Genomic DNA, 25,770 nt, shown 5'->3' with positions numbered 1-25,770 from the left:
GGAAGGGTGCTCAGTAAGCCTCAGATTTTTCTGATACACGCTGTTGTCATTCATAATATTAAAATTAAATATGGACAGCTGTCGACTGGCGGTATGGGCTGTGGTCGTGCGGCCCGCGTGCCCAGTTGGGTCTCTGGTGTCGGTTTTCTAGATCCCAGTGGAAAGCAGGCATTGCAGGACTCCAGCGGGGACTGGGCACCGCTCTGAGCTCACTGGCTCCATCCAAGAATGGTTTGCCATCTACCCTGTCCCTTCTCAACTGGACTGTGGTTCAGAAGTCGTCCCGACAGTTAATGGCAGTGAAATGTCAATGAGTTCTTAGACACAAGGAGTAAAGTGATCCTTGCTAAGATGATGCAGCGCAAGGGCCGATGTTGGGGACAGAAGAGTGGACACGGGAACAGGGAGGAGGCAGGGTCAGTGGGCTCCACTCCAGTCAGACTATAAACAGTAACAGACATTTCAGCCGTGTCTTGTGTAAGGGGCTCATTGATTCACAAGTCTCCCTGACAGAGGGATGACGAGGAGCGGAGACAGAAAGGGCCATTCATTCATGCAGCACACCAGCTCCCCGTCCCCATTGGCTCTTGCTAATGGCTCCAGGTTGAGGGAGGGTGGGGGGGAATGGGCGGACGGGAGGAGGAGAAATAAAAGAAAATGATGACTACGAGATTGTCATGAAGAAATGTACAGCTGCGCAGGCAATTGCATGCAAATGTGGCTTCCCTTTTTAGCCGTATAGTTAATGTCCTCAGATTCATCTGGGTTTTTTTTTTTTTTTTTGGTGTTCTCTCTCTCTCTCTGTCTCTCTCTGTCTCTCTCTGTCTCTCTCTGTCTCTCTCTCTCATATCATCTTCCCCTCCCCTTCTGGCCTTGTCTTTTTCTGGGACCCCCTTCTCTTGCCTTCCCATTCAGCTTTCATGTTCTCCTCCCATCCTGCTCCACCTGCCTACCCATACCTGTATTTTCTTTCCATTTCCACGCTTCACTGTCTTCCTGGGCACCTTTCTTACCATCTGTTCTGTCCAACCCATTCTTGACTGTCTTGCTTACTGAGCATTCTCTCCCGCTCACCTGGTAGGCTCTCTTTCAGTCACATTTCCTCTCAGCTCCATTCCCTGTCTTCTCTCTCCCTCACCACCACCCCCCTCTTCCTCAGCCTCTGCCCCTTCATGAATAGGAGCCACATTCTTGGGAAGGGGCCTGATGTTCCTCGATGGCCCCTCCTGCGGGGTATTCCAGTCACTGACAGATGTGGAGTCCTTGGAAAAGAAGTTCATTCATTCCTTCTGAGAGCACAAAACGTGAGATGAGAGCGGGGGTGGGGAGTGGCCATGAGACGGAGGACGGGAAGGAAACTGAAGTTATAAATAGGATAAAAGAAGATGAAAAAAAATGTAGCGTATTTTTTTCTCTCTTTCTTCTTACTCAACACATCTCCAAGGAAATGTGCTGCAGCTGGAGAAATCATTGGTTGGTCCATGTCTTCATCTCCTTTCTCTATAACCCCAAATCTCCTTCCAAAGGACACCCATCACTGAGGAGGGCTGGACCACAGCCCAGAAATAATCGTTGCAACTATTTCGTCTGGACAGCTCAAAAGGCAAAGGAGGGGCTGGAAAAGCTCAGGGTTCTTGCCAGATATTTCCATCAGAGGGAGCCTAGGGCAGAGGAACTACAGACCTCACATGTGCCACCAAGGCACCGCTCCCCGTGGAGGTTTTCTAGCCTTTCTGAGCTGCGGTTGACAACAACCAGGTCATTTTAGGACCGGTTATTCTATGCACCCATCTTCCCATCCTACTCAAAAGCCACTAGCCTAGTGACCCTGGCTTCCTTCTCCTTGCAACAATGAAGTCAACTGTGGGAAAAGACTATATTATCCTGCTATGAATCCTCGCATTTCAAAGCAGCTTCATCCCAAGAGATTCTTCACATGCATCACAGACATGGTGTCATTGGCCCTGAAATAAAATTTTTCTGCCTTTGAGAACCTTGACAAGGAAGAGAATGAAAAATCATCTTCACTTGGGAATTTATGTACTTCTCAGCTGAAAATAAAAGAGAAGAACCATATCTTTTAGCTATGAAGAAAGAACATTCTGATCTTGAGGCTATGGACCAGCGTGGAAAACCTCCCCTATTAACAAGACGTGACTTGCAGCAAACAGAAGTACCGTCCAGAGAAGAAAGCATTAAGGCAAAATAGCTTTAACTTGAGTTGCACTGGAAGATACAAGACTTAGGCCTGGTGTCATTGATAGGACTCAAGAATTATACTAGTGTAAGCACAACCATTTTGACCTTTTGCTCGAAAAAAAAAAAAAACTATTTGTTTAGAATGGTTTGTAAAGGATGACTTTTTTAATCTCTTTAAATTTGGGGTCCTTAAATCTAACCTGCAAACAGATGCAAAATCCTCCCTGTCTCCTATTTAAACAGATGGTTGAGACATTTGTATTTATGCTTGGAAGAACCAAGCAGAAAGTGACAATAATGTACCAAGTCTGAAATCCAAGAGCGGTGCCAAAGAGTATCAGAAACATCAATGACTATTGAATCAAGAGACTATGGAACACAGGGATTTATTCCATTCTGCTCTAGAGAACCAGACAACTAGAAACCGACTCTCATGTCTTCCCCCCAGGACCCACCAAGTGCTACAGCACCTTGCTTTGCGCCTCTTTATTTCTGGTCAAAACTAAAGCAGGGGCAACAAACAAACATTAATTTTCTGTCTCTGCTGTTATAAAAGTAGTCTATCATACTGTTATGTGGAGTAAAGAAACATTGGACAAAAAACTTTTATTTATCTAAGTGAGTTCCCAATGGCTTCCTCCCTATGGCATGCCTCAGAATTACATATCTTCAACATACGCGAGTAATGAGATTCCTTAGGCTAAGAATTCATCCTGGGAGAAAAATCCAGATTTGAACTGGCTTTTTGGTACTTGAATATATAATCTGGTCTCAGGATAAATTAAACTTAATACCCTAATCCATCACTTCAGAATCCCCACATCAAGCTTTACATTTTGCATTAAAAAATAAAGTAACAAAAAGCGCATGCAGATAAACATGGACTAATAGAATTTGTGAGATACACGGTGACTTCTGCAAAACAGAACAGGGGTAAGGATTCTCAAGCTGTCAGGTCTTTGGGAAATGGGACCCACAGGGGAGTTCTCTGGAGGAGTTCGATTCCTGTTCACCAGGGGGCAGCAGGGTGACCAGTAGGTCAAGGAGAGTAGGGAATGCTGGGAGAAGAAGGAGGTCCCTGAGGGAGAGCTGGGGAGAGGGAGGGGGCGGAGGAAAAGGAGCCAGATGCAAGTGGGCACAGGCCAAGAGGTTGAAGACAATGGGGAGAAAAAGATGAATACAGAAATTCCATTTTGTAAGAAGGCTGTTTATCCAGCTCATACTCTCCGACTGGAGAACTTCTAGGCCCTTTGTCAACAACCAGGCCGAAATGGGCAAGTTTCAGGAAATGCATGGTGGCCAGAACTATTTACAGAATGGAGACCTGAAGCAACCTCTCTTGGGCTCATTCCTAGAGTTCCATCTTCCTGTCGTTGGAGAATAAAGTAACTCAGAATTATGGAGAAGTCCTGGGACTTTCCGTTAGAGAACAATAGCATCTTGTCCCCACATAAGCCGTGGCAGCTGTTGCTGCTGCAGAGAATGCAGCCCACATCACACCACCACTGTCCTTCAACTTTCTCTGTATCCCGAGCCTCTGTTCACGTTCCTACCTGAGCCACAGTGTTCCAGACCTGTGGGAACTTCCTGAGTGGCCATCTCATCCCAGAAGGGGTAGTAAGCTCTTTGCGGGTGATAATTGGACTGGAAACCACAGGCCATTCGAGGATCTTCATAGGAGTTGATAGGCCCCTGCCTCTGTGACAAGGAAAAAACAAGGAAGCATATTAACAGGAAAATCTCTATACTCCAGCCCGAACAGCACAATAACTTCTTATCATATAACCACGTGAGTAGGGATCATCCATAGAAGATAACAGAATAGAACCAACTACTGATCACAGCAATCCCCCACCACCGCCACCAAAACAGACACAGGGAAGGAGAAGGGTCTCTTGCTTTGACTGCACAGGCAGTGATTTTCATCCATTTCTTCAAGCATTTGACAACTATCTTTTCTAATTTTCCTTTTTTTTTTTTAAGATTTTATTTATTTGTTCACGAGAGACACAGAGAGAGATAAAGGCAGAGACACAGGCAGAGGGAGAAGCAGGCTCCATGCAGGGAGCCCGACGTGGGACTCAATCCGCAGTCCCCAGGATCACACCCTGGGCTGAAGGCGGCGCTAAACAGCTGAGCTACCAGGGCCGCCCTCTTTTCTAATTTTCCAATAAGGACCCATGATTAACAGTGATGCAGAATCTTGGCCATCTTTGCACAACCCTGACTTTTGAATTATTTTGTGATCTTACTCTGTAATAACACTGTAAGTGGATATTATTACAAGATATTCTGATCTCATAGAACCAGTAGGTGACAAATGTCAAGGAAAACCCACGCATGGGCCTATGTAATACTAATCATTTGTTTTTTCAGTTCATTGAGCATAGGTGTTAATGATGTTAATGGCTAGACAGAAATTTTCAGCTTCTTGCAACATTTTGGGAACTTATGCCATTCTTTCATCCATTTTATGAAATTCATAAAATATACCACCTACCCAGGACTTTATAAGGAAGGCAGATGTGCTTCCTTAAGCACACGTGGGAGGCATGTTTTACAGTGTTTAAGATCCTATTCTTTCAGAACACCCAGGTGGCTCAGTGGTTGAGCGTCTGTCTTTGGCTCAAGGGGTGATCCCAGGGTCCTGGGATCGAGTCCTGCATCAGGCTCCCTGCAGGAAGCCTGCTTCTCCCTCTGCCTGTGTCTCTGCCTCTCTCTGTGTGTCTCATGAATAAATAAGTAAGATCTTAAAAAAAAAAAAAAGAAAGAAAGAAAGACCTTGTTTTTTGAAGCTAGGTATATATATGTGGATTCAAATCTTGGCTCTACCACTTACTAATGGAAGGCCTGGGCCTATTCTTTTACCTAAACCTCAGTTTACTCAATTATAAGATGGGAATAATACCTACCTCCTAAGGTAGAAAGGATTACGTAAAATCTGTGTAAAGAAAATTATATATAAGGCAAAATAAAATATGAAATACATATATAAATCATCTATGTGATACCTAAGAGAAGGTGGATATTATCTTACTATAACAGACCCTTAACAATCCTGGGATTGAGCAAGAAGGTTAAAAAGTAAGACACACACACAAAAAATAAATAAATAAATAAATAAATAAATAAATAAATAAAATAAATAAATAAATAAATAAATAAATAAATAAATAAAAAATAAAAAATAAAAAAATAAAAAGTAAGACACCAAAAGAGGAGCAGAAGATTCACAGAAAGATTTCCTGAGGAATCTTTACTACACTGGACCATCCTTTACTTTCTTTTTTTCCTTTTTCTCTTCTCTAATGACCGCTCCACCTCCATAAAAATCTCAATTAAGATAGTCAAACTCTGCTAGAATTTGACATGGTTGAACCTACTGAAGTCAAGGGGCTAATGGACAAATGTAGTTTCTCGGGACGTATTCTCATCCCAGAAGGGTAGCTTGTTAACTCCCAGTAAGATCCTCTCATTGGAGAACTTCCTGTGTCCTCTCTCCCCGTGAGCCTCAGGACAAGAACTCTGTGTTATTCTGTTAGATTCAACATTCCCTATCTACTTTCACTTCCCCATTTTGCAATTGTCCACTAACTTAAGCTCAGTAATATTAACAGAAGAGAATACATTGACACAGAGAAAAATGACAATTGACGCCAAAATATAAAAGGACATTTGTGCACACTAATTAGGATGACATTTTCTGTAACATTCATGAAATTATTCAAAGTAGGGCTGGCTGGATGAAATTTACTTTGGGGCTGTTCAGCTTCTACTGGGCTAAAGGTGCCGAGAACATAATAATACCGTTCGAACTGAATGGAGTCACCTTGAGCTGTTGAGTAGCCAAGGCTAACATCCTTGGTTTCTACTACCAGACCCTGGTGAGAACCACTAGAATGTAAATGGAGCAACTGTGTTCTGCTAGTTATTTGTGTTTGGGACCAGAAGGTTTAGGGAAATCATTGGCAAGAACACTCTACTGAGCTTCAGGCAGAAAACGTTTCCTGAATTCTGGTTAAAAACATTTGGGGGACATTGTATTTTCATATTGTAAGCTCCTGAGGCAACAACCTTTGGAACCCCAAGGATAAGTAGGTCTTTAACAACCCTTTGCAACTGAATCATTTTGAAACACATTTCCTAGACTACCTGTGTGCTCTCAATATCTATCCCCATCTTCTAATATGTCTTTAGAGTCTGTCTCAAAATTCAATGTCAATGCAGGAATTAGGTCTCAAGTGAGGAAAGTTTGATTCTAAATTATACAAAGGAGAATTATAAGTTGCCTAGCTCTGTTATTTTGGGACAGTGTGTACATGGTTTGCCTAAGCCCTCCTTATAGAAGCCTTAGAAGATGGCAGTAGGTAGTACAAGCAGAAGCTTTGTGGATGGGTAGTAGGTAGTTTGGTATAGGCCCTGCGAGGGTGGTAGAAACCCCATGGTTTTGGTTTTGCATTTTATATCATTTACTTATTTTTTTATATTTGTTACTCAAGTATAGTTGACATACAATGTTCTGTTAGTCTCCGGAGTAGACCCTAGTGATTCAACGATACTGTATATTACACTATGCTCATCATGAGAAGTATAGCCACCATTTGTCACCATACAATGTTATTACGTCACCGATTATATTCCTTATGCTGTATTTTTTTTATCTCCATGACATATTTATTTCATAACTGTAATTTTGTACTCTTAAGCCCTTTCACCTAATTCTTCCAATTCCTAAACCCCCTTTTTTCTCGCAAATACCAGTTTACTGTATTTGCAAACCTATTTCTGTTTATTTTTTCTTTTTAGATTACTAATGCAAGTGAAACCATATAGTGTTTGTCTTCATCTGACTTATTTCACTTAGCATAATGCCCTCTAGGTCTATCTGTGTTGAAACAAAAAAGGTTTCATTTGTTTTCATCGCTAAGCAATATTCCAGTGTGTGTATCTTGCATCTTCTTTGTCCATTCATCTATCCGTGGACACAGGTTGCTTCCATATCTTGACTATTGTAAATAATGCTGCGGTAAACATATGGCTACATGTGTCTTTTCAAATTAGTGTTTTTGTTTTCTTTAAGTAAATACCCAGTAGTGGAATTATTGAATCATATAGTAATTCTATTTTTATTTTGATGAACCTCCATACTGTTTTCCACAGTGCCTGCATGGTTTGCATTCCCACCAACACTTGTCTCTTGTGTTGTTGATTTTAGCCATTTTGACAGGTGTAAGGTGATATCTCATTGTGATTTTGACTTGCATTTCCCTGATGATGAGTGACGTTGAGCATCTTTTCATGTGTCTGTTGGCCATTTGTATGTCTTTGGAGAAAAGTCTGTTCATATCTTCTGCCCAGAAAATATTGCTTTTTTTTTTTTTGGTGTTGAATTGTGTAAGTTCTTTACATATTTTGTATATTAAACTTTTATTGGAGGTACCACTTGCAAATATCTTTTCCCCTTTGGTGGGTTGTCTTTTTGTTTTATTGTTGGTTTCCTTCACCATGCAAAAGCTTTTCATTTTAGTACAGACCCAACAGTTTATTTTTACTTTTGTTTCCCTTGTCTGAAGAGACATATCTAGAAAAATGTTGCTAAAGGTGATGCCAAAGGAATTACTGTCTATGTTTTCTTTTAGGAGTTTAATGGTTTCATGTCTCACATTTAGATCTTTAATCCATTCATTTGGAGTTTCTTTTTGTATATGGTGTAAGAAAGTGGTCCAGTTTCATTCTTTTGCACGTAACTGTCCAGTTTTCTCAACACCATTTGTTGAAGAGAATGTCTTCCCCATTGAATATTCTTGCCTCCATCATTGTACATTAATTGACTCTATAAGTATGGATTTATTTCTGGGCTCTCTACCTGTTCCATTATCTATGTTTCTATTTTGATGCCAGTACTGTTCTGTTTAGATTACTACAGTTTTGTAGTTTATCTCGAAATCTGGGATTGTGATACTTCCAGCTTTGTTCTTTCTCAAGATTGCTTTAGCTAGTCAAGGTCTTTCGTTGTTTCATACAAACTTCAAGATTATTTGTCCTAGTTATTTGAAAAATGTAATTGGTATTTTGATAGGGATTACATTGAATCTGTAGATTGATTTAGGTAATATGGATATTTTAACAATATTAATTCTTCCAATCCATGAGGATTGTATGTCTTTCCACTTGTTTTTGTCATCTTCGATTTCTTCCATCAATGCTTATAGTTTTCAGAGTACAGGTGTTTTACCTCCTTGGTTAAATCTATTCCTAAATATTTTATTCTTTTTGATGTAAGATGGAATGGAGAACTTTTTTTCAGGTTTATAAGTTTAGGCTTTCTCTGCTAAGGAAAGGCTACTTATGGCAAGGTGTTGTCTACAAAGAAGTGTTGAAGGAAAACTATCTGGATGTACTATGCAGGGGAAGAGATCGAAGGCAGGAGTACTTTGTGGGTTAGGGACACAGCAATGAGGTCCAGACCCAGGCAATGAAAGCAATGTAGCAGTGTGGTGAGTCAACCCCCAACCCCTGATTACAACCCTGCTCAGCATCACACTGAATTTATGTTGTTGGCTTTTTTTTTTTTTAAGGACTCTCTCCCACCCCAAAGCAGGCATTTTGTTGTCAGGGGTAGTTTATTTATTACTTTATATATGGAAATCTATTTTTGAAACATATTTTCTCTTTAGCACCCCTCAGCAGAGCCAGAGGACCCTACTTTTAAGAATTAGAAGGCAGGGGGTGGTGCTTGGGTGGCTCAATTGGTTAAGTGGCTGCCTTTGGCTCAGTTCATGATCCCAGGGTCCTGGGATCAAGTCCTGCATTGGGTTCCATGCTCAGTGGGAAGCCTGCTTTTCTCTCTCCCTCTGCTCCTCCCCCTGAAGACAGACTCTCTCTGTCAAATAAATAAATAAATAAAATCTTTAAAAAAATTAGAAGGAGTTAATACACCAAGCCTACCATGAACCACAAACATCTTTGCTAGCAGATGCTCCTGGAAGCAGCATGATTCTTGTTATCTAGACACCTGCCTGTTTATTAGACATTTCACAAACTGACTTAATACCTATTTCATAGAGTATGAAAATGACATTTTTACTCAAAAGAACCACATAGCTAGTTCCAATTCATTATGAAACTGTCTTAGTTGAGGAGAAAGAAGCAGGTTATTAACAGGTCAGAAATCTAGGCTGCACAACCCTCACCTCATTGCTTTAAAAAAGCACCACCCAAAATAAGTTTGAGTCTCTTTGTTGACACCTTCCTTTCGTAGCTGCAACTGGAGGTGAACTCATAAGATGTAAGCAACATTTCCAGTCCCTGTCACAGTTTTAAGAAAGCCATCTGACAGGTCCTCACTCATTTATCCCACAGGTGATTATTGAAAGGAACTAACGTACATCATGCACCTGCTCTATGCCAGTTGGTGTGATAAACATTGTACAGAAATGGTCACATTCAATCCTCACCACATTCATGCAAGATTAGTATTTCTACCCCCATTTTGCAGAAGAACAAGCTGAGGCTTTAAGAGGACAAGTAGAGGCGGCTGGGTGGCTTAGTCCATTAAGCGTCTGACTCTTGATTTTGGTTCAGGTCATGATCCCGAGGTCCTAGAATCGAGCCTCAAGTCAGGCTCTGCACAGAGTCTACTTGTCCCTCTCCCTGCTCTCTTTCAAATACATACATACCTACATACATACATACATAAAATCTTTAAAAAACAGAGGACTAGTAAATTTCCAAAGGCCACACAGCTAATAAGATAATAAGGCTAGAATTCAAATCCAGGTCTATTTGGTTTCAGACGGTCTTTTCTTCTACTTATCCAATATGAAGCTTATGTGGCTCAAGTACAGATTTCTCAAGAAGAGTGAGTGCTATCTTAGGATAAGTACTAGGCATATTACGGCAATGTGCATTTATAGAGCAAATTGAGACCATGCACCTAGTCTATGCCAAGTATTATGTTAGATGCTAAGAACACAATACAAACAAGAAATGAACTTCACCCTTAGGAACATTCAGATGAGTAAACAGGAAATTACAGCGAGGAGATGTGAGAGGGTTAGGTACCAACGTGTAGAGGGAGGGGAGTGGCAGCAGGTAATACTTCCTGGAGGAAACAAATTAAGGTAACCGAAAGGTTGAGTAAGCTTTAGCCTAGAACATATGATGAAGGGCCTAGAGAACAAGAAAAGAAGATGATCATGCACCTTATGGTGAAAAAGAACATATAATACTATCAAAGGAAGAATAAGAAAGATTCAGATAAGTGATCTAGAGAGACTGTGTTGTTTGGTAGTGAGAAGGATGAAAAAAAGGTGTGCTCTTGGGCAATGTGGATGCTTGCCATGGAGGGTAGTTAATAAGAAGTAAAGCTTGGAAAGACAGGGGAAGATCACAGTGTTAGGGCCATAATAAATACCAGACAGGAATTTGGCTCCAGGAGAAAGGCTTTGGAGGTTACATTAGAGGTAGTGACATGTGAATCAATATGTTCTAGAAAAGTCATTTGATGGTGCCAAGTAGGATGGGCTGGGCAAAAGGAGGAGGTGAGGAAGCTGACATAGGAAATAGAGTGCCTCACAGCCGTTTTGGAGACTGAGGCAAGGAGGAAAAGAATCAGTGCTACTAATCCTAACTTTTTAAAATATGTTTATTTTTTATAAGAATTTTTGCATTAATTTTGACTCTTAAAAATATTGCATTAAGACGTCATGTAGCTTGATTACTGAGTGCTGGGCAGCCCTTGTTTTGCCCTCATGTGAGTGCTTCAGTGGTGTCCTGTTAGTTTGGTTGCTGAGCGGGAGTTCAGGCACAGGACAGTGAGATCAGGGTCATGAATAGAGAGGGGAAGAGGAAACAAGAAATGTAAGTGTGCCTCAAAGGAAGAATCCACATGATTTTCTAACTGATAGGAGATGAAGGAAAGGGGTGATCCCAGATAATGCTCAGATTGCTTGCTTTTTTCATAATGAAAAAGGTGAGTTTAAGTACATAAGAAGGGAGAGAGGATGAGAACTTCTCCCTCAGCTGTGTTTAGATGGAGTGGTGGCCGAGCAACTTGGCCTTGGGGGAGGAGGGGTCCTGAAGGTGAATGCAGGATAGGAGAGGACAAGAAAGGGTGTGGTTAAAACTGGAAGCGTGGAGCACCCGGCGAGAGTACAAAGTCAAGAAAAATGGTAGTTCAAACAAAACAGAAAAAAGATCAAAACTGGGTCTGTAAAGTTGCCTACAGTTACGAGAGATGAAAAAGGGAAAAACAACTCAAAGGTGCCATTGAAGACAGAGGAAGAAAAACAAGAAAGTGTACAGCGTCGTGGAAGCCAAAGGCAGAGCTTCGGTTGGCCAGTGGCTGCCAAGAGAAGGATGGTAGCCACAGGGCCTTGGGGAGATTGGGTCCCCTCGCCCTGGGCATCTCGAGAGAGCACACATTTTGCCCCGCTCCGTCACACACATGGTGACCAGCTGCCTAGGGAACAGCACTCTTCTCCCGTCCTCTTGGGGGCTGTCAGAGGACACAGCCCAAGCCCACATGCTTCACCTTTCTGACACTGGAAACAAATAAAACAAAGCCCCAGTAATCTGGAAGCTACTAGAACGATGGTCATACCCTACCCCTGCTCTGCTCTGCAAGTGAGCCCGCTTTAATGACCAGCATCCAGCCCACCACTTCCATTTGCCCTCCAGTCAAGGTCTCCTCTCCTTCATTACCTCCCTTAGCTCCACCTCTCAGAGCTTCAGAGCCAGGGACTCTATCTCGCCCCCCAGCCCCAGCTCCCTGCTGCTGTCTCTTCTGACCGTCTTCCCACCCTTCCCCACCCAACCCCACCAAACCTCGCAGCCACAGCTTTTGCTCCTTGCCTCCCTTCTCCCTGCCCCCAAAAGTCGGAAAAGAGGGAAGAGGGGAATATTTTCACACCACCAAATCACAAACATATGGAGTCCCCCTGTCTGTAAGACTATGTGTGACCCGTTCTTCAAATTCATGTCTGCCATTAGCCAAGCAACCATAGATGTCCTCGTGTTTGCTACTATTTCCCTCCTTTCTAGATGCTGCTGCTTAAAAAAAAAGAAAAAGAGAAAAATCAGAATAACAATAAAACAAACATTTTAGGCCGGGGTTAAGCTGAGTTAGCCTGGGTGTGAGCCTCTGCAGGAATAACTGTTTTCCAGGAACGCATCGATGTCCACACGCTCTAGCAGGAAGACAGGAGACGGCGGGGGGGGGGGGGGGGGGTAGGAAGCCTGGATTCAAGTCCTGCTCTGTCCCCAAGGATCTGCGTGACGTCCCACCTGCCACTTAACCTCTGTAGTTTTGCTTCCTGAGGAGGCTGGCCACAGGGATCTGCAGGCTCCTGGACAGCTCCACCTCCACCGTCCTCTCCCGCCAACCCTTCCACATTCTTTCTCCTGACCCGCGACCCACGGCCTTCATGGGTGGAGGAGCCCAGAGAGCCAAGAATTATCTTAGTCGTAGTTTGGATTCATGACGTGCAATGCTCCCCTTGCACTTAAGAAAGCCTTCGGGGCAGCCCGGGTGGCTCAGCGGTTTAGCACCGCCTTCAGCCCAGGGCGTGATCCTGGAGACCTGGGTTCGAGTCCCACGTCAGGCTCCCTGCGTGGAGCCTGCTTCTCCCCCTACCTGTGTCTCTGCCTCTCTCTCTCTCTCTGTCTCTATGTCTTTCATGCATAAATAAATAAAATCTTTAAAAAAAAAAAAGAAAAAGAAAGTCTTTGTACTGTTGTCCTAATTCCTTCCTAAAACCAGGCTCAGGCAGGGTTTGGATCCCACATCCCCCATTTCTCAGTCGAGACCTGCGATGTTTCGGAAGTACCTGTCTACAGACTCGCCCTCGGGGCTCCTGCCTCGTAGATGCTTGTGAGGGCGGGGGAGGGGGAGTCTGCACAACCAACACAGGACCTCGAGGTTTAAACCCTTCACCCCCCAAGGGCCTCCCCCCCAATCCCCGAGGCTGAACTCCACAGACTTTAGTCTGGGCTTCCTCATCCTCCAAGAGGCTAGACAAGGCTCCCTGGCTACCCAGCGCAGGGTGGAGAAGCTCCTCTGGCAATGCTAAGGGGAAGCTAGGAGCAGCCCAGGTCTGGCCTTCAGAAGGGCCCTGGGGTGCGTCTGCCTGGGGAGGGCGCATGTGCCCTGCTCCCTGGAGAGGCCGAGGGCAAGGAGGCCAACAGAAAGGCCCCTTGGCTTGGAGTCTGCTTTCTCCAGCGCTCCCATCCAGGAGGAGCGGAGGGAGGGTGGTGCCGCTGCAGGAGAGGCAGGAACAGACAAAATAGGAAACTCTCAAAGGGCAGTTTAATTTTAGACTCAAGGCCAGGAAATTCTTTTTCAAACAATAAGAGTGATGGGCTTGGGCCTTGGTGAAAGGGCAGGCCTGACCTCCTGCAGGTTTCTGAGGGAGAGACGTGAAGCACGGACATGGTGCTGCAGAGACAGGCACATGGGACTGCTCACAGGACAGGCCACAGCTGAGGCTGCTGGTAGCCCCTGGGACCACAGTCCCCCACCACCCACCCCCGTGGCCCGCACTCCGTGCTACCAGCTGATGCTCCGGGCCCCTGAACCTCGCCACCAGCCTGAGCACCCGGACTTGACACTTCCCTCCTGAAAGATCTGCAGGGAGATATGTGTTGTCAGCTTCTACTCACTTAGCAGGACCTGCAGACTCCCGGTGACTCCAGAGGTGACAGCTTCGGGCATCCCATCGCACAGAGATAGAGGGCCAGATAACTCAGAGCCTCGTTCCAGGCCCAGGGGTCTTGGATGGAAGAACTCGCCTGGCTTAAGGACCCTGCAGTAATTCCAATTTGCTGGAGCACCTGGGTGGCTCCATAGTTGAGCATCTCCCTTCGGCTCAGGGCGTGATCCCGGGGTCCTGAGATCGACTCCCACACTGGGCTCCCCGCGGGGAGCCTGCTTCTCCCTCTGCCTGTGTCTCTGCCTCTCTCTGTGTGTCTCTCATGAATAAATAAATACGATCTTTTATTAAAAAAAAAAAGTAACTCCAATTTCCTAAGCAGTCTACAAAAATGGAGTTTGGGTTTGTTTTTTTTTTCCCCCAAATCAGGGAAGACCACTTCATCATAAATAAGGCGTATAGATGTGTGAATGAAAGTCTATTATAAGTTCTGTCAATTACCACATATCTGAAAACTGATTAAGCTAAATTCAGTAGTAAGGGGTGTCCTTAGCCAGGAGTCGGGGGATTGGGTCACATTCCACTTCCCGCTGGCTCTGTAAACTCAGGCAATTTATTTAATCTCTTAGGACCTTAATTCCTGATATCGGGAAATGGCCTGCGGGTTGTGTCCTGGCTCCGAAATTCTCTAGATTGTGCTGACTGAACCCAGTATCTCAGAAAAGCCTCCCTCTTTAAGATGCTGGAAAAATAGACACGATGGCTCTTTCTTCAGCTTGTCCGACCAGCGCTGAGCCCTACGTCTGCATACAATCCCTGGGCACTCCGCTCCAGCCTTCTCTCCGGGGCTACAGCCATCGCCACCCCATGAAACAAGTAAAACAAATTTTTTTTCCAGTTTTCATTTCCACTCCAAATTTCTTTTGTGGGTTTCTACTCCTCTCATCCCAAATACTTTCTTTATCCATTGTCCTCCAGGATCGGCAGAGAGAAGGACAGGGGCACTGATGCTCGGCTTTATAGGGACAAGCGTGAACCCTTCCCACAAAGGGCCAGGGCAGCAGACTCCCCAGTGACCACTCAAAGGCTGGAACCCCGAGGCCTGTGGGGTGGAGGTGAAGAGTGTGCGAACAGCCCTGGGGAAGAAGGGAATTGCTTCCCAAGGAGGCCCAATTAAACTGCAATTACTCAAGATAAGAGAACCAGGTCTGTTTACACAATGGGGTTGTAAACCACCAGCCCATTACAAGGGAACTTTGATCTGGTGGCGAGGGAGCTGTTTCTAGTGCAGGGTAGTGATGAAGCAAGGAGGTTGCTCAAGAAGAATGTCTCCATCTTCACCCCAGTAGCCCCATCTTGGCCTGGCAATACCCTCGGATGGACAATAAGTGGAATCATTTCCACTCCTCCCTCTAAGCCTCCAACCAACGCAATCAAGAAGTCGGAGAAGAGCAGAGAAGAGACAGTGAACATGAGGGAGAGAGAATGAGCTGAGGTCACACTTGTGGGACACACTGGACAAGCATTTTTGCCCTGAACCATCATGATGGCCTTACATGGTAAGTTACCCTCTGCCCTCACACAGATGAGGACACTGAAGCCCAGAGAGGTTAAGTAACTTGCCCGAGGTCACATGGCCAAGGAGTAACAGACCAGAATTTAACTCACATCTGTCTGACTCCAAAATGCTTTCCTAATTGGATGGGCTGCTTTCCACAGCTGCCTGGCCCAGGACTGAAAGCTGGGTCTCACATCTCATATAAAAGACGCGGGAACAAGGTGCGTCCTCCCCCACCCCCCCCCCACCCCCCGCTTTCACCTCATTGGAGAGTCAGAAGATAGAAACAGAGTTATGTATCAAAAAAAAAAACAAACAATCAATCGATCAATGACAGAAGGAGGAAAGAACATGTACAAAAGAGGATTTGCTCAAACCACAAAGCGGATGGCAAGATTTCAATCTCAGAGGTCTCTGCGTTGGCAAGCTGGGCCCGAGGGCATGGTTTGGAGCTCGTTTTTGCAATGCACTCGGCGAGACCCCATGGCCGTGCTACTCCCTTTTGCAGGCACCACACTAGAGATCCAGAAGGCCTGCCAGCCCCACGAGTTCCACTGGAAAAGCACAAGAAGGACAACAGCCAGCGCCTAAAACCAGCCAGCGGCTGGCAGCCTTCCCCTGCCCCCTGGAGAGCTGACATTTGACGTGCACTCCAGCATTTGTGTGTCCATCACCCAAATTATTCAGTGATCCTACGTCTGAAATAGCCCTGGCTTCGTATCATGTTATTCTATACAATTATAGCAACTCAGTGCCCAGGACGTATGATCCCATTCATACCATTCCTAGAATAAAGTCACAAGTCAAAAAAAAAAAAAAAAAAAAGGACTTTTGTTGGACACTTTCTGAAACACTTCTTTTCATTCAGGAAATATAGTGACCGTATTTATAAGACAAGAACATTCGATCCGGAAAGTGGAAGAATGTCAAGTGTGTGATGCAATCCGCGCGTCTCTCAGAGTAGGGGGGCTGTTCCCTAAGCCCAGAGCCTCACCCTAGGGAATTGGGGCATAGTGACCAACCTCGCGGGCATTGGTGTCTTCCACGCGGTCCGGCCCTCGGGGCAGCCACTCTCGCCCTGACAGGGCACTGTGTCCCCAAAGGCCTGGGCTCTGGCTGCAGGAGGTGAGTGGGCGGTACTATCCCGGTCCCCCAGCAGCTCAGGACCAGGGGGTCATTTCGCCCCGAGGGCCTCCTCCACACATCCTCCTCGCTTTCAAGGTAGCCAAGGCCTGGGACAAATTTGGTCAAAGCCAGGAGCAGCCCATCCCTCCCATGCCGGCCCCCCAGCCCCCCCCCCAGCTCTGCAGCCCCAGCACCACCAAGGAGGGGATGACGCATGGGAGGATGAAGCCACCAGCACTGCTGGGGACTTCCAGGGCTCACCGTGGGCTTGCTGAGGCAGCATAACAGGAAGGAGCACTTCCTCCCCTTGGATGAAAGGGTCCCTGACACACAACCCATATTCGTACCTGAAAACGTCACCCCCTGCCACACAATGGCCAGACAACTCCCCAAAGTTCTGTTGTTCTCCCTCCCGGCTGTGACGTCACTTCATTCATTGGCGCGGGCTCCTGCAGGACTGACCTTCCAAGGAGGAAAGCACGCATCCTGGTTTCATCCTGGTTTCGACAAGCTGACCCTGAGGCAGAAAACGTGCCTTCTGTGCAAAACGGCTAATTACCTGCCGGTGGCTGAAGTTCATGACCGTCGCCGCGACTACCCTAAGCCTTCCCCGGGCAGGCGAACAACGAGGAGCGCTGATGCCACCTCTAATCTACGAATAAGGAATCTGGGAATTAGCCATCTTCGGGGACCGGAGACTATTCATAGCCCAATTTAGATCGAACCAAACCTCAGATCCAACAACTAAAGCAGCATCCTAAGCAGAACCCCTCATAACACGAAAATACTCTCTCTGGTTTTTCTTTAAGATTTCCCCTTTCTGCAGCAACAGTTGACAAGTAGCAGCAAAGACGTGCTTAGACCAATTTGTGCGCCTAGCACCATCCTGCCTTCAAACCTGATCTTGGGGCTGCTGCCACAGGGCTTCTCGACCCGGCACTCCTGACATTTGGGGCCGCATTAATTCTTAGTTGTGGAGGGGACTGTACTGTGTATTGTGGGATGGCTAGCTGCGCCCCGGGCCTCTACACCCAAAATCCCAGCAGATGCCACCGCCAAATTTTAACAATTAAAAATATCACCAAATATCTCCTGAAGGCAAAACCAGCCCCATTAAAAACCCACCACTTTACAATTTTCTTGCCACCTCCACCCCCCATACCCGAGACACAGTTTCTTTTCTTCGAGGCCAGGCCTAACCAAATCGGAGCCCAGGCACCAGGCTGGAGGGCATGGATTGTTGGATCAAGTACCGTCGGTTGACCTCTAGATAGAGTGGCTCCAGCAGAATGAGAAGACCTCGTTGGTGTCTGGGGCTTGGACTTTCCTGTCTGGGAGAGTTCATGAAGCTGTGCTCTCTCCTCCCTGAAGTCTTAGATTAGGATCGAGGGTGTGAGATCTGTTAGTTTCGCTAATGCCAGTGACCCAAGTTCGAGTCTACAGACAACTTACGGAGTCCTCGACTGTTTCGTACAGGGTCGGGTCGGGGGTCGGAGGGTATCCGTAGGAGCTGGTCTGTCGAACCAGATTTTGTACCCAAAGATCTTTTATTTATTTGATTGGTTTTTGTTTGTTTATTCATTCGTTCATTCACATTAGGGAGAGCTTAGGTGAAGAAGCCGTAGGACTTCTCTGCTTGCTCTATGGTTCTGAAAAGTTGCCTAACCAGACCTAGTGATGGAGAAACTGAGGCCCAGAGAGAAGTTAGGCGTGAAAGTGCTGGTGCAGTACTTAGCAATTCTCTTAAGCAACCTTCTGCTTTTACCCAAGCAACCCTGAAACTCACAGCAAAAAGGATCCCACACGTTGATAATGCTTTTCAGATATGGCTGTTGGGGCTGGGCTGGGGGTAAATGAGCTCTTTGTTTTGCAACCAGTGGAAACCATTTAAAATGCATTAAAACTGGCCAGTGTATTCAGCTGGGGGTGGGATCTTTTCATTGAAAATATGTACCCAGAGCTAGGTTTCGGTTTTCTAATTTCATCCAATTTCCACATACCCTGTCAAGGATAATTTAATATTATACCTGTCTTTTGAATACTTGTAATCACATGTATTTCGGTGTCTGAAATATAATAAATACAAATTTGCATGGCACTGTTTTTTTTTGGAGAAGTTATTAATCTTGTTTGCTTTGATTACCATACTGGTAAGGAGAACTAACATAGGCTGGCTTTTAAATCGCTTCTTCCAGGCCAATGACATGTTTCGCCCTGAAATCACGATACCCTTGGTTTGTTTTAACAACTCTCTACAATATCATCTTTAAGAAAAATTTAGTGTAATTTGTGCCGACCTCAGATGATAACCTCCGTGTGAGAAGCAGGAAGAGGCTTTCCCTCGCAACTTTTCCAGCCCCTTATGTGACCTGCAAGTGCAAGTCTCTAGGCGATTTCTACTAAGCAAAACTGAGTGACTGCTCTGGTCTGGACTTTGTGTGTGTATGTGTGTGTGTATGTGTGTGTGTGTGTATATATTTCTAAACATATTTCTGGTGTTAATTGTACTCTAAATTTTTGGCTGATTCTAATTTTTTTAGAAAAGTGAATGGGGTTTATGTGAAAACAGAAGCCATCTAAAACAGAATAAAAACAGGTGTTTCAGAATAGCCAATAAAGAGAGCTGTGATAATCACCGCTTGAACACAGAATACCTTTGAGCAATTATTTTTTCAATGCTACAGAAAATAATTTGCAAATACATCAAATCTTTCAATATACAATCTACATGGAGAGGACATGGTTAACTTAAGGGTATCAGTGTCAAAAATTTTGCAAACCTCAGGCAGGACACTTCAAGACAGTCAGATTAGAGCTCTGGTCCATTGGTGTCTATTTAGACCCATAAGTGTACTAGGAAGTTTTAACATTAATTTTATCTGTCCATTTCCAGAGTAAGTGAGAAAAGTTCAGCATCTATATTGGCTGCCTTCATGTGAAAACAAATAGAATTTAGGATGAATAGTTAATAATACAACAGCTAATAATAAAGGTTCATTTAATATTGGGATTGATCGATGATAGCACCATGGGATTGCTCACACAATAAATTTATAAGAAATTCATCTAAACATTTCTACTGATCGGTGCATAGCTTGCATGAGAGTCTTCTCTCTTACAGGCAAGAAACTTTATCCAGTCCTATTTTAAAGTTCCTTTCATCTCTCTTATTCTAGGATTTATAACATTTTCCTGTAAACTTACTATTATATTTCCCAGTTTTAAATTCTGTGATTAGAAGGCTTGTATTATTTAGCTCTTATGTATGAGGCTCGAAAGAAGTTTAACTATGTTAGAATAAGTCTAAAGAATATCAAGGTGGGAAAAATCTTCGCCAAGTGAACTGAGCAGTGAAAAATCACCTGGCTTTAACCATTAATCATGTTTGAGTCATTTTCTGTGAAACTCAAACATACTAAAAAAAACCTTTCTCAGCAAATCCATCAGTCTTGGATTTTTACTTTATGTGCTGATAAAAAGACAGATAATCTCACATTTTAGCTCCTCCAAAAGATTCAAGGCTGATTCCAACCCCGGAGTCGGGTCTGGGCTTCTTTGTCCAGGAGAGGTCAGGAAGTGGGAGGCAAGGGCAAGACAGGAGAGGCAGGGTGGGCAAGAGGAGAGCAGGGAAGGGGCCCCACTTACCACCACGGCGGGCCGCACTGCTGAATAAGGGGCAGGGCCACTGGCTGCAGAATCCACAAAGTAGCTCATCCTCAACTTCAGCACCTGCGTGGGAGAAAGCCTTCGCTGAGCCACTGGATGCACCAGTGTGTGCACTAGAAACCCCAGTGGGTTCGAATCTGAGAACTGGGTGTCTCCTAGGAACCACAGAGTTCACCTCTCCTTTTTTTTAATATTCTTTTTTTTTTTTTTTTTTTTTTTTTTTTTTAGAGGTTGGGGAAAGGGGCAAGAGAGAGAAGCTTAAGCAGGCTCCACACAGAGCCTGACCTGGGGCTGCATCTCACGACCCCAAGATCATGACCTGAGCCGAAATCAAGAGTCACCCAGGTGTCCCTAGCGTTCACCTCTTCATGCTACAGGAAAGGAAGTGAAAATTCAGAAAGACAAAGTAATGGATCCTGGCACACAGAGAATGGGCAGAGAGAGCCAGCCTCTTTCCTCCAAAGTAGCAGCGATAGTGGCAGCCTCTGTGAGCTGCAGTCATGAACCAGTAGAAGCATCTACAAAAAGACCCTTTTGTAGGGTTTCTGGACAAGGATCAGGTCTTACGTGTCATTTTGAGGAACATCCCCATCCACCCATCACCCTCCCTCCACCCCAACCAGGCCTGGCACGGAGCAGGTGCGCTCAGCACACAGGTGTGGTATAAATTTGATGAAAGAGTAAATAAAGAAAGGTCTGAGGGGAAGAAGGATAGAAAACGTGACTGAAGAGACCCGTCAACCAGGACCCCAAGACACAGATAAACAGAGAGAAGCCCTGCAAAAGGGGATTGGACATTATTCATCTGGAACAAAAGGAGAAACACTATGAAATAATTCTTGCCCGGAGCTGTTATCCAAACTTAAAATCTGAATGTCAAGAACGCTTGAGGAACGTTCTGGCTGCAGGGATTTTCCAGCTGGCTGTCGGTTATCAGGAAAATCATTTATGTATCAAACATTTCTGTTGATATAAATGCTTCCTAATGTGCATTAGTTCACACACTTTAATAAATTCAATATTATACACTGAAAAAAGTCTTTCTTGTGTGACTTAGAAGATTCAGTTTCGAGGCACAGCATTTGAAGGCCAGATTCCTATTGTTAAGAAGTGATGTTTTAGGGGCCACCAGGTGGCTCAGTCAGTTAAGCATCTGCCTTCGGCTCAGGTCATGATCTCAGGGTCCTGGGATGGAGCCCCTCATCTGGGGTCCCTGTTCAGGGGGGAGTCACCCTCTCCCTTGCCCCTCCCCTCCTTATGCTCTCGCACTCTCTCAAATACATAAATAAAAACTTAAAAAAAAAAAAAAAGAAGGGACATTTTAGTTTTAACTTGATTATTTCCAGGCTGCATTTGTCTTTTCCTTTATTCTTGCTAATATGTGAAGCCACTGGCACATTTCAAGGGAAAAATGAGTATTCTATGTCCTATGTTCAATCTGTGGTTTTGGGTTCACTGTCTTCATTCAGTTGACAGCCAATGAGCAGATCTCCCTTCATATTAAATGAATTTAAACAATATAGTTAAACTGGCTGAGCAATATAAAATTATACCTACTAAGGACACAATCACAGAGCAGCTGATGCCGCAGGGTTGAGATCAGGAAGCTGCAGACACACCTTATCCCAGAACTGTGCTTCTTGTTTTTCATGAAAACTTTACTTTTCTTATGATGCATTTTCTCCAAAAGTAAATGCAGGCAAAATAATATTAATTTAAAAAAATAAAATAACTAAGAGAAGCTAGGCTATGTTAATCAACATGCTGTTCCCATGTTTTTCTGGGGAACTGATCTCCATGGCAGCAAAATGGCCCCTGGAAGAACCACTAGTGTTGAAGCTGAAGAGAAAAGGATCAAAGTCTGTTAGTCCAAGGACATTGTTAAAATCAGTATCCATCAGTATCACCTGTTCAGAGCTCATGTCTCAAAATAATGAGCAGCTATCGCATATCAGACTGTGCTGGGCCCTGAGCATGAAAGAATAAGGTACATACAACCTAGGTCAACAAGGACTGGGCCTGACCATGTGTCGTGAAGATAGTCTCAATGAGTTCAACGTTCCCTTCCTACCAAAACACTCCTTACCTTTAATCTTGAAATTGGACACGGAAGTCCTAAGGAATCATTATCAATCTATACATCCCCAGTTGAAAGTTTTTGATCTACTCATGGATGAGGCTTACAAGTCAACAACACAGAGTATGTCATCCTGAGAATGGATTAACCATGATCAGATTCCCTGGGGTACCTTTGGTCTTCCCTCCAGGGCAGCCTTGACCTTTGGAAAATGTCAGGTATGGGAGCACCGGGTTGTTCCTTTAAGCCCTCCCCGACGTCCTCCGAAAAGGTCCCACAGATCCCCTGAGTCATCACAGACCTCAATCATTCATTCAACAAACACAGTGAAGGCCTTTTGTTGGAAAGTTGCTCATCCACTCAGTAAATAGCTGCCATGTGCTGGGCACTGTTCTGTGCATTTGGGACTCTCTGGTAAACAAAGATCTCTGACTTCATGGACCTTAACATTCTCTCTGACTCCGAATAAGGCAGGAAAAGACAGTGTCTACCTTCAGGCAGTGGAAAAGACAGACTTACCTATAACTATAATAGAATGTGATGAACAGAGTACCAACAATACGGAAAAAAATAAGCAGTCCCTTCTGTTGGGTGTGGGGAATGGGAAATCATGGAAGATGGCCCAGTGAGAGGTGTGACCACATGGCCATATGGATCATCTCTATACTCCACAAGCAACAAAGACCTTTACTCTTCTGAACTCCTATTTCATTTATATATTTGGAATAAAAAAGATTTGGAAGTGGCAGCCCTGTCCTGAAGCGGGCCCAGCTCCAGGGCATCAAGAGTTTCAATCTGCCAGCCAGACAGCACTCCTCATAGCAACAGGGCTTGGGGAAAGGTTCAGTGGAAATATGTTTTCTCTTTCCAATTGACAGAGTGAGGGAGGAAACCTATGGCCTCACATATGGTGCATTCCGTGTAGGGCTGGATTCCTGCGGCTGCGTTATATGAATGACACTTCCCTTGGGGAAAAGCCCTTCGCCCAGGGAGGAAGCTGAAAAGAGGGAGTTGCCAGGGCACTCGAGGGCTCTCATCTCAGGAAATAACTCTGGGACAGGAATGGATTACTGCTGTATTATTTTTTGGAGAAAGAAAAAAAGAACTCACCCTTTTTTCCACTTGTAGATTGTGACATAGAACAGCTGCTTGGGACATAAAACCCTTTCAGAAAAAGCAAAAGAAGTGTCTGGGTGATACTTTTTTTTTGACTTGTTGGCCAAAGAGAATTCTCTCCCACATAACCTTAAGCATCAGCTGGACCAGCTTTCTTCGTCTTGGCATTATAAACGTTTATTACCTAAATACAAAATAACGGGTGTGATTTAAGATCTGCTCTGCAGCCTCGAAGCATCCACAGGCCTGTCGGAATGCAGAAATGATCTGAACACCTGATAACAGAGCTGTGAAGGGCTGAGATCATTTTTTCTCGAACGGCACCAGCAATGGCTGAGCAGCAGATTAATGTGTCTGATGCTGCCCTGGACTCCAGGAGCAGTGCTCCCAGCCCTGGGGCCTCATGCTCCCTGCATGCCACCCCGCCTCTGCTCCTATAATGTGGAACTCGCCCTGGGCTCTCGGGGGCAGGTTCTGGCTTCCCTGCCCTTCGCATGTGATCACCTCTGATGGAAATGCCCTTCCGCCCCCCTGCTCCTCAGCCATCTACCCGCTTCTGCTGGGGCCCTGGGGCTCATCTGAAAAGCCCTGGCTGCCAGGACCCCCCTGCCCTACCCTTCTGCCCAGCCGGGGCTGGCTGCCCTTGCTCTGCAATCCCGGCCTGTGTTTCTATCACTGGACATAGGCGGTGTTTTACAAACACCTGTTGCTGTTTGCCTCTGCCGCTCGACTCTGCGCTCTCTGAAGGCAGGCACTGTGCCTTTTTCATTTTTGTGTCTCCAGACTTTAAGACAGACTAGGGGGGGTATAAGCAAATTCATTATTTTTTTTAATTAGTAAATGAAAGAACAACTTGGTCTCACAAGACTGAAAATGTAAAGCGGATCAGATATACATTTGGTTCTCAAATCAGAGAATCTGAAGAGATCAAATATCTGGATTAAAAAGATCCACTTGGGCAGCCCGGGTGGCTCAGCGGTTCAGCCGCTGCCCTTGGCCCAGGGCGTGATCCTGGAGACCTGAGATCACACGTCAGGGAGCCTGCTTCTCCCTCTGCCTGTGTTTCTGCCTCTCTCTCTCTCTCTCTCTCTCTGTGTCTCTCATGAATAAATACATAAAATCTTTAAAAACGAATAAAAAATTAAAAATTAAAAGATCCACTTGAAATAATAGGTTTGGGGGGGGTAGTTGCTGCGTGGCTCAGTCGGCTGAGTGTCCGACACTTGGTTTCGGCTCAGGAGGGTTGTGAGATGGAACTCCAGGAGTGGGGGGCCCCTGCTCATCGGGGAATCTGCTTCCCCTCCCCCTTCTCCCCTCTCCCCCATCTCCCGTGCACTCTCTCCCTCTCTCAAATAAATATTTTTTTTTAAAAAGAAAGGTTTCTTGCATGATCCATTTCCAAGCATTCGCTATTAATGTCACCTTATCACAGAAGCGTTTTCTGTTACCCCATAGGACACTTAGCTGTCGTCTCACCACTCACAGCCCATTAGAATTTCAGCCCCCCCATGGGCAAGGATTTTGGCCGAGTCTTCACTCTGTACCCCTGCCCTGCGCCCGCACTTGTAGATGGACACACAGATACTTAATGACTCTAGGAGCTAAATTAGAAAACTTGTACACATCTTTTATCTCATTTAAGCCCCCCCCCCTTTTTTTTTACAGATAAGGAGTAGGACACAGGCAATGCCGTAAACCAACCAGGCTGAGATCTGACACTAGGTCTTCAGCTACCTTCTCCTGGACTTTTCTCTCCTCACTCTCCTGAATTTTCCAGATTAAAAAATGCTCAATCTGTGCAGAGGACAGAAAAGATAACAATTTAGTTTATGCGGGTGTATCAGTCCAATAATGGACTTTGAACATTTTTCTATGGGACTCTGGGGAGAGCTATTCTTGGTAAAAGCATGCTATGGACTGCTTCTGGAACTTTCTACCCTCTTCAACAAGTGTAATGACTGGGCCGGACCTGCAGGCTGAGGCTGCCTTTCACCCAGAACCCCCCAGGGCAGCATGAGTGATGCCCAGGGTGCAGAGAGGCTGGGGAGCGTGTCAGGCCAAGGAGCAGGAGCTGGAAATCCCAAAGAGATGAAGCCTTCACAAAATCCGAATCCAGTTCACATCAACTCTGCCCCTGCTTGGCTGCATTTCTAGATGAACACTGTGACATCAGCCAGTTTTTCATTTTGGGTTATGTGCTCTTCAAGGAAACACTATGCCTTTAGGGAAATAGTAAACTACACTTAAACACTTTTTTTTTTCCCGAAAATGATTGTTCTTGACAAAATAATATGTATTTATTGAAGAAATTATAATAAAAATACAGAAATGTCTAAAATGAATGCCAAAATCACCCAAAATCCCACCATCTAGAGGTG

General features: G+C 44.9%; 1 protein-coding gene across 4 annotated transcripts in view; it reads right to left on the bottom strand.

The window, feature by feature from the left end:
• ETS1 (ETS proto-oncogene 1, transcription factor) overlaps positions 1-25,770 on the bottom strand; it is a 131,155-nt gene that overhangs the window by 96,945 nt on the left and 8,440 nt on the right. For all 4 annotated transcript variants that reach the window (XM_038535666.1, XM_038535669.1, XM_038535667.1 and 1 more), the window contains exons 2-3: positions 20,179-20,262; positions 3,753-3,897 (exon numbers count right to left, since the gene is read on the bottom strand). In XM_038535666.1, coding sequence (XP_038391594.1) covers positions 3,753-3,897; positions 20,179-20,262 — 229 coding nt within the window. The remainder of the gene's footprint in view (positions 1-3,752; positions 3,898-20,178; positions 20,263-25,770) is intronic.

This window comes from Canis lupus, chromosome 5 (genome assembly GCF_011100685.1).
Source record: "Canis lupus familiaris isolate Mischka breed German Shepherd chromosome 5, alternate assembly UU_Cfam_GSD_1.0, whole genome shotgun sequence".
Taxonomy (NCBI): Eukaryota; Metazoa; Chordata; class Mammalia; order Carnivora; family Canidae; genus Canis; species Canis lupus.
The sequence above is the reverse complement of the archived record's forward strand: the minus strand, read 5'-3'. Positions and strand labels throughout refer to the sequence as shown.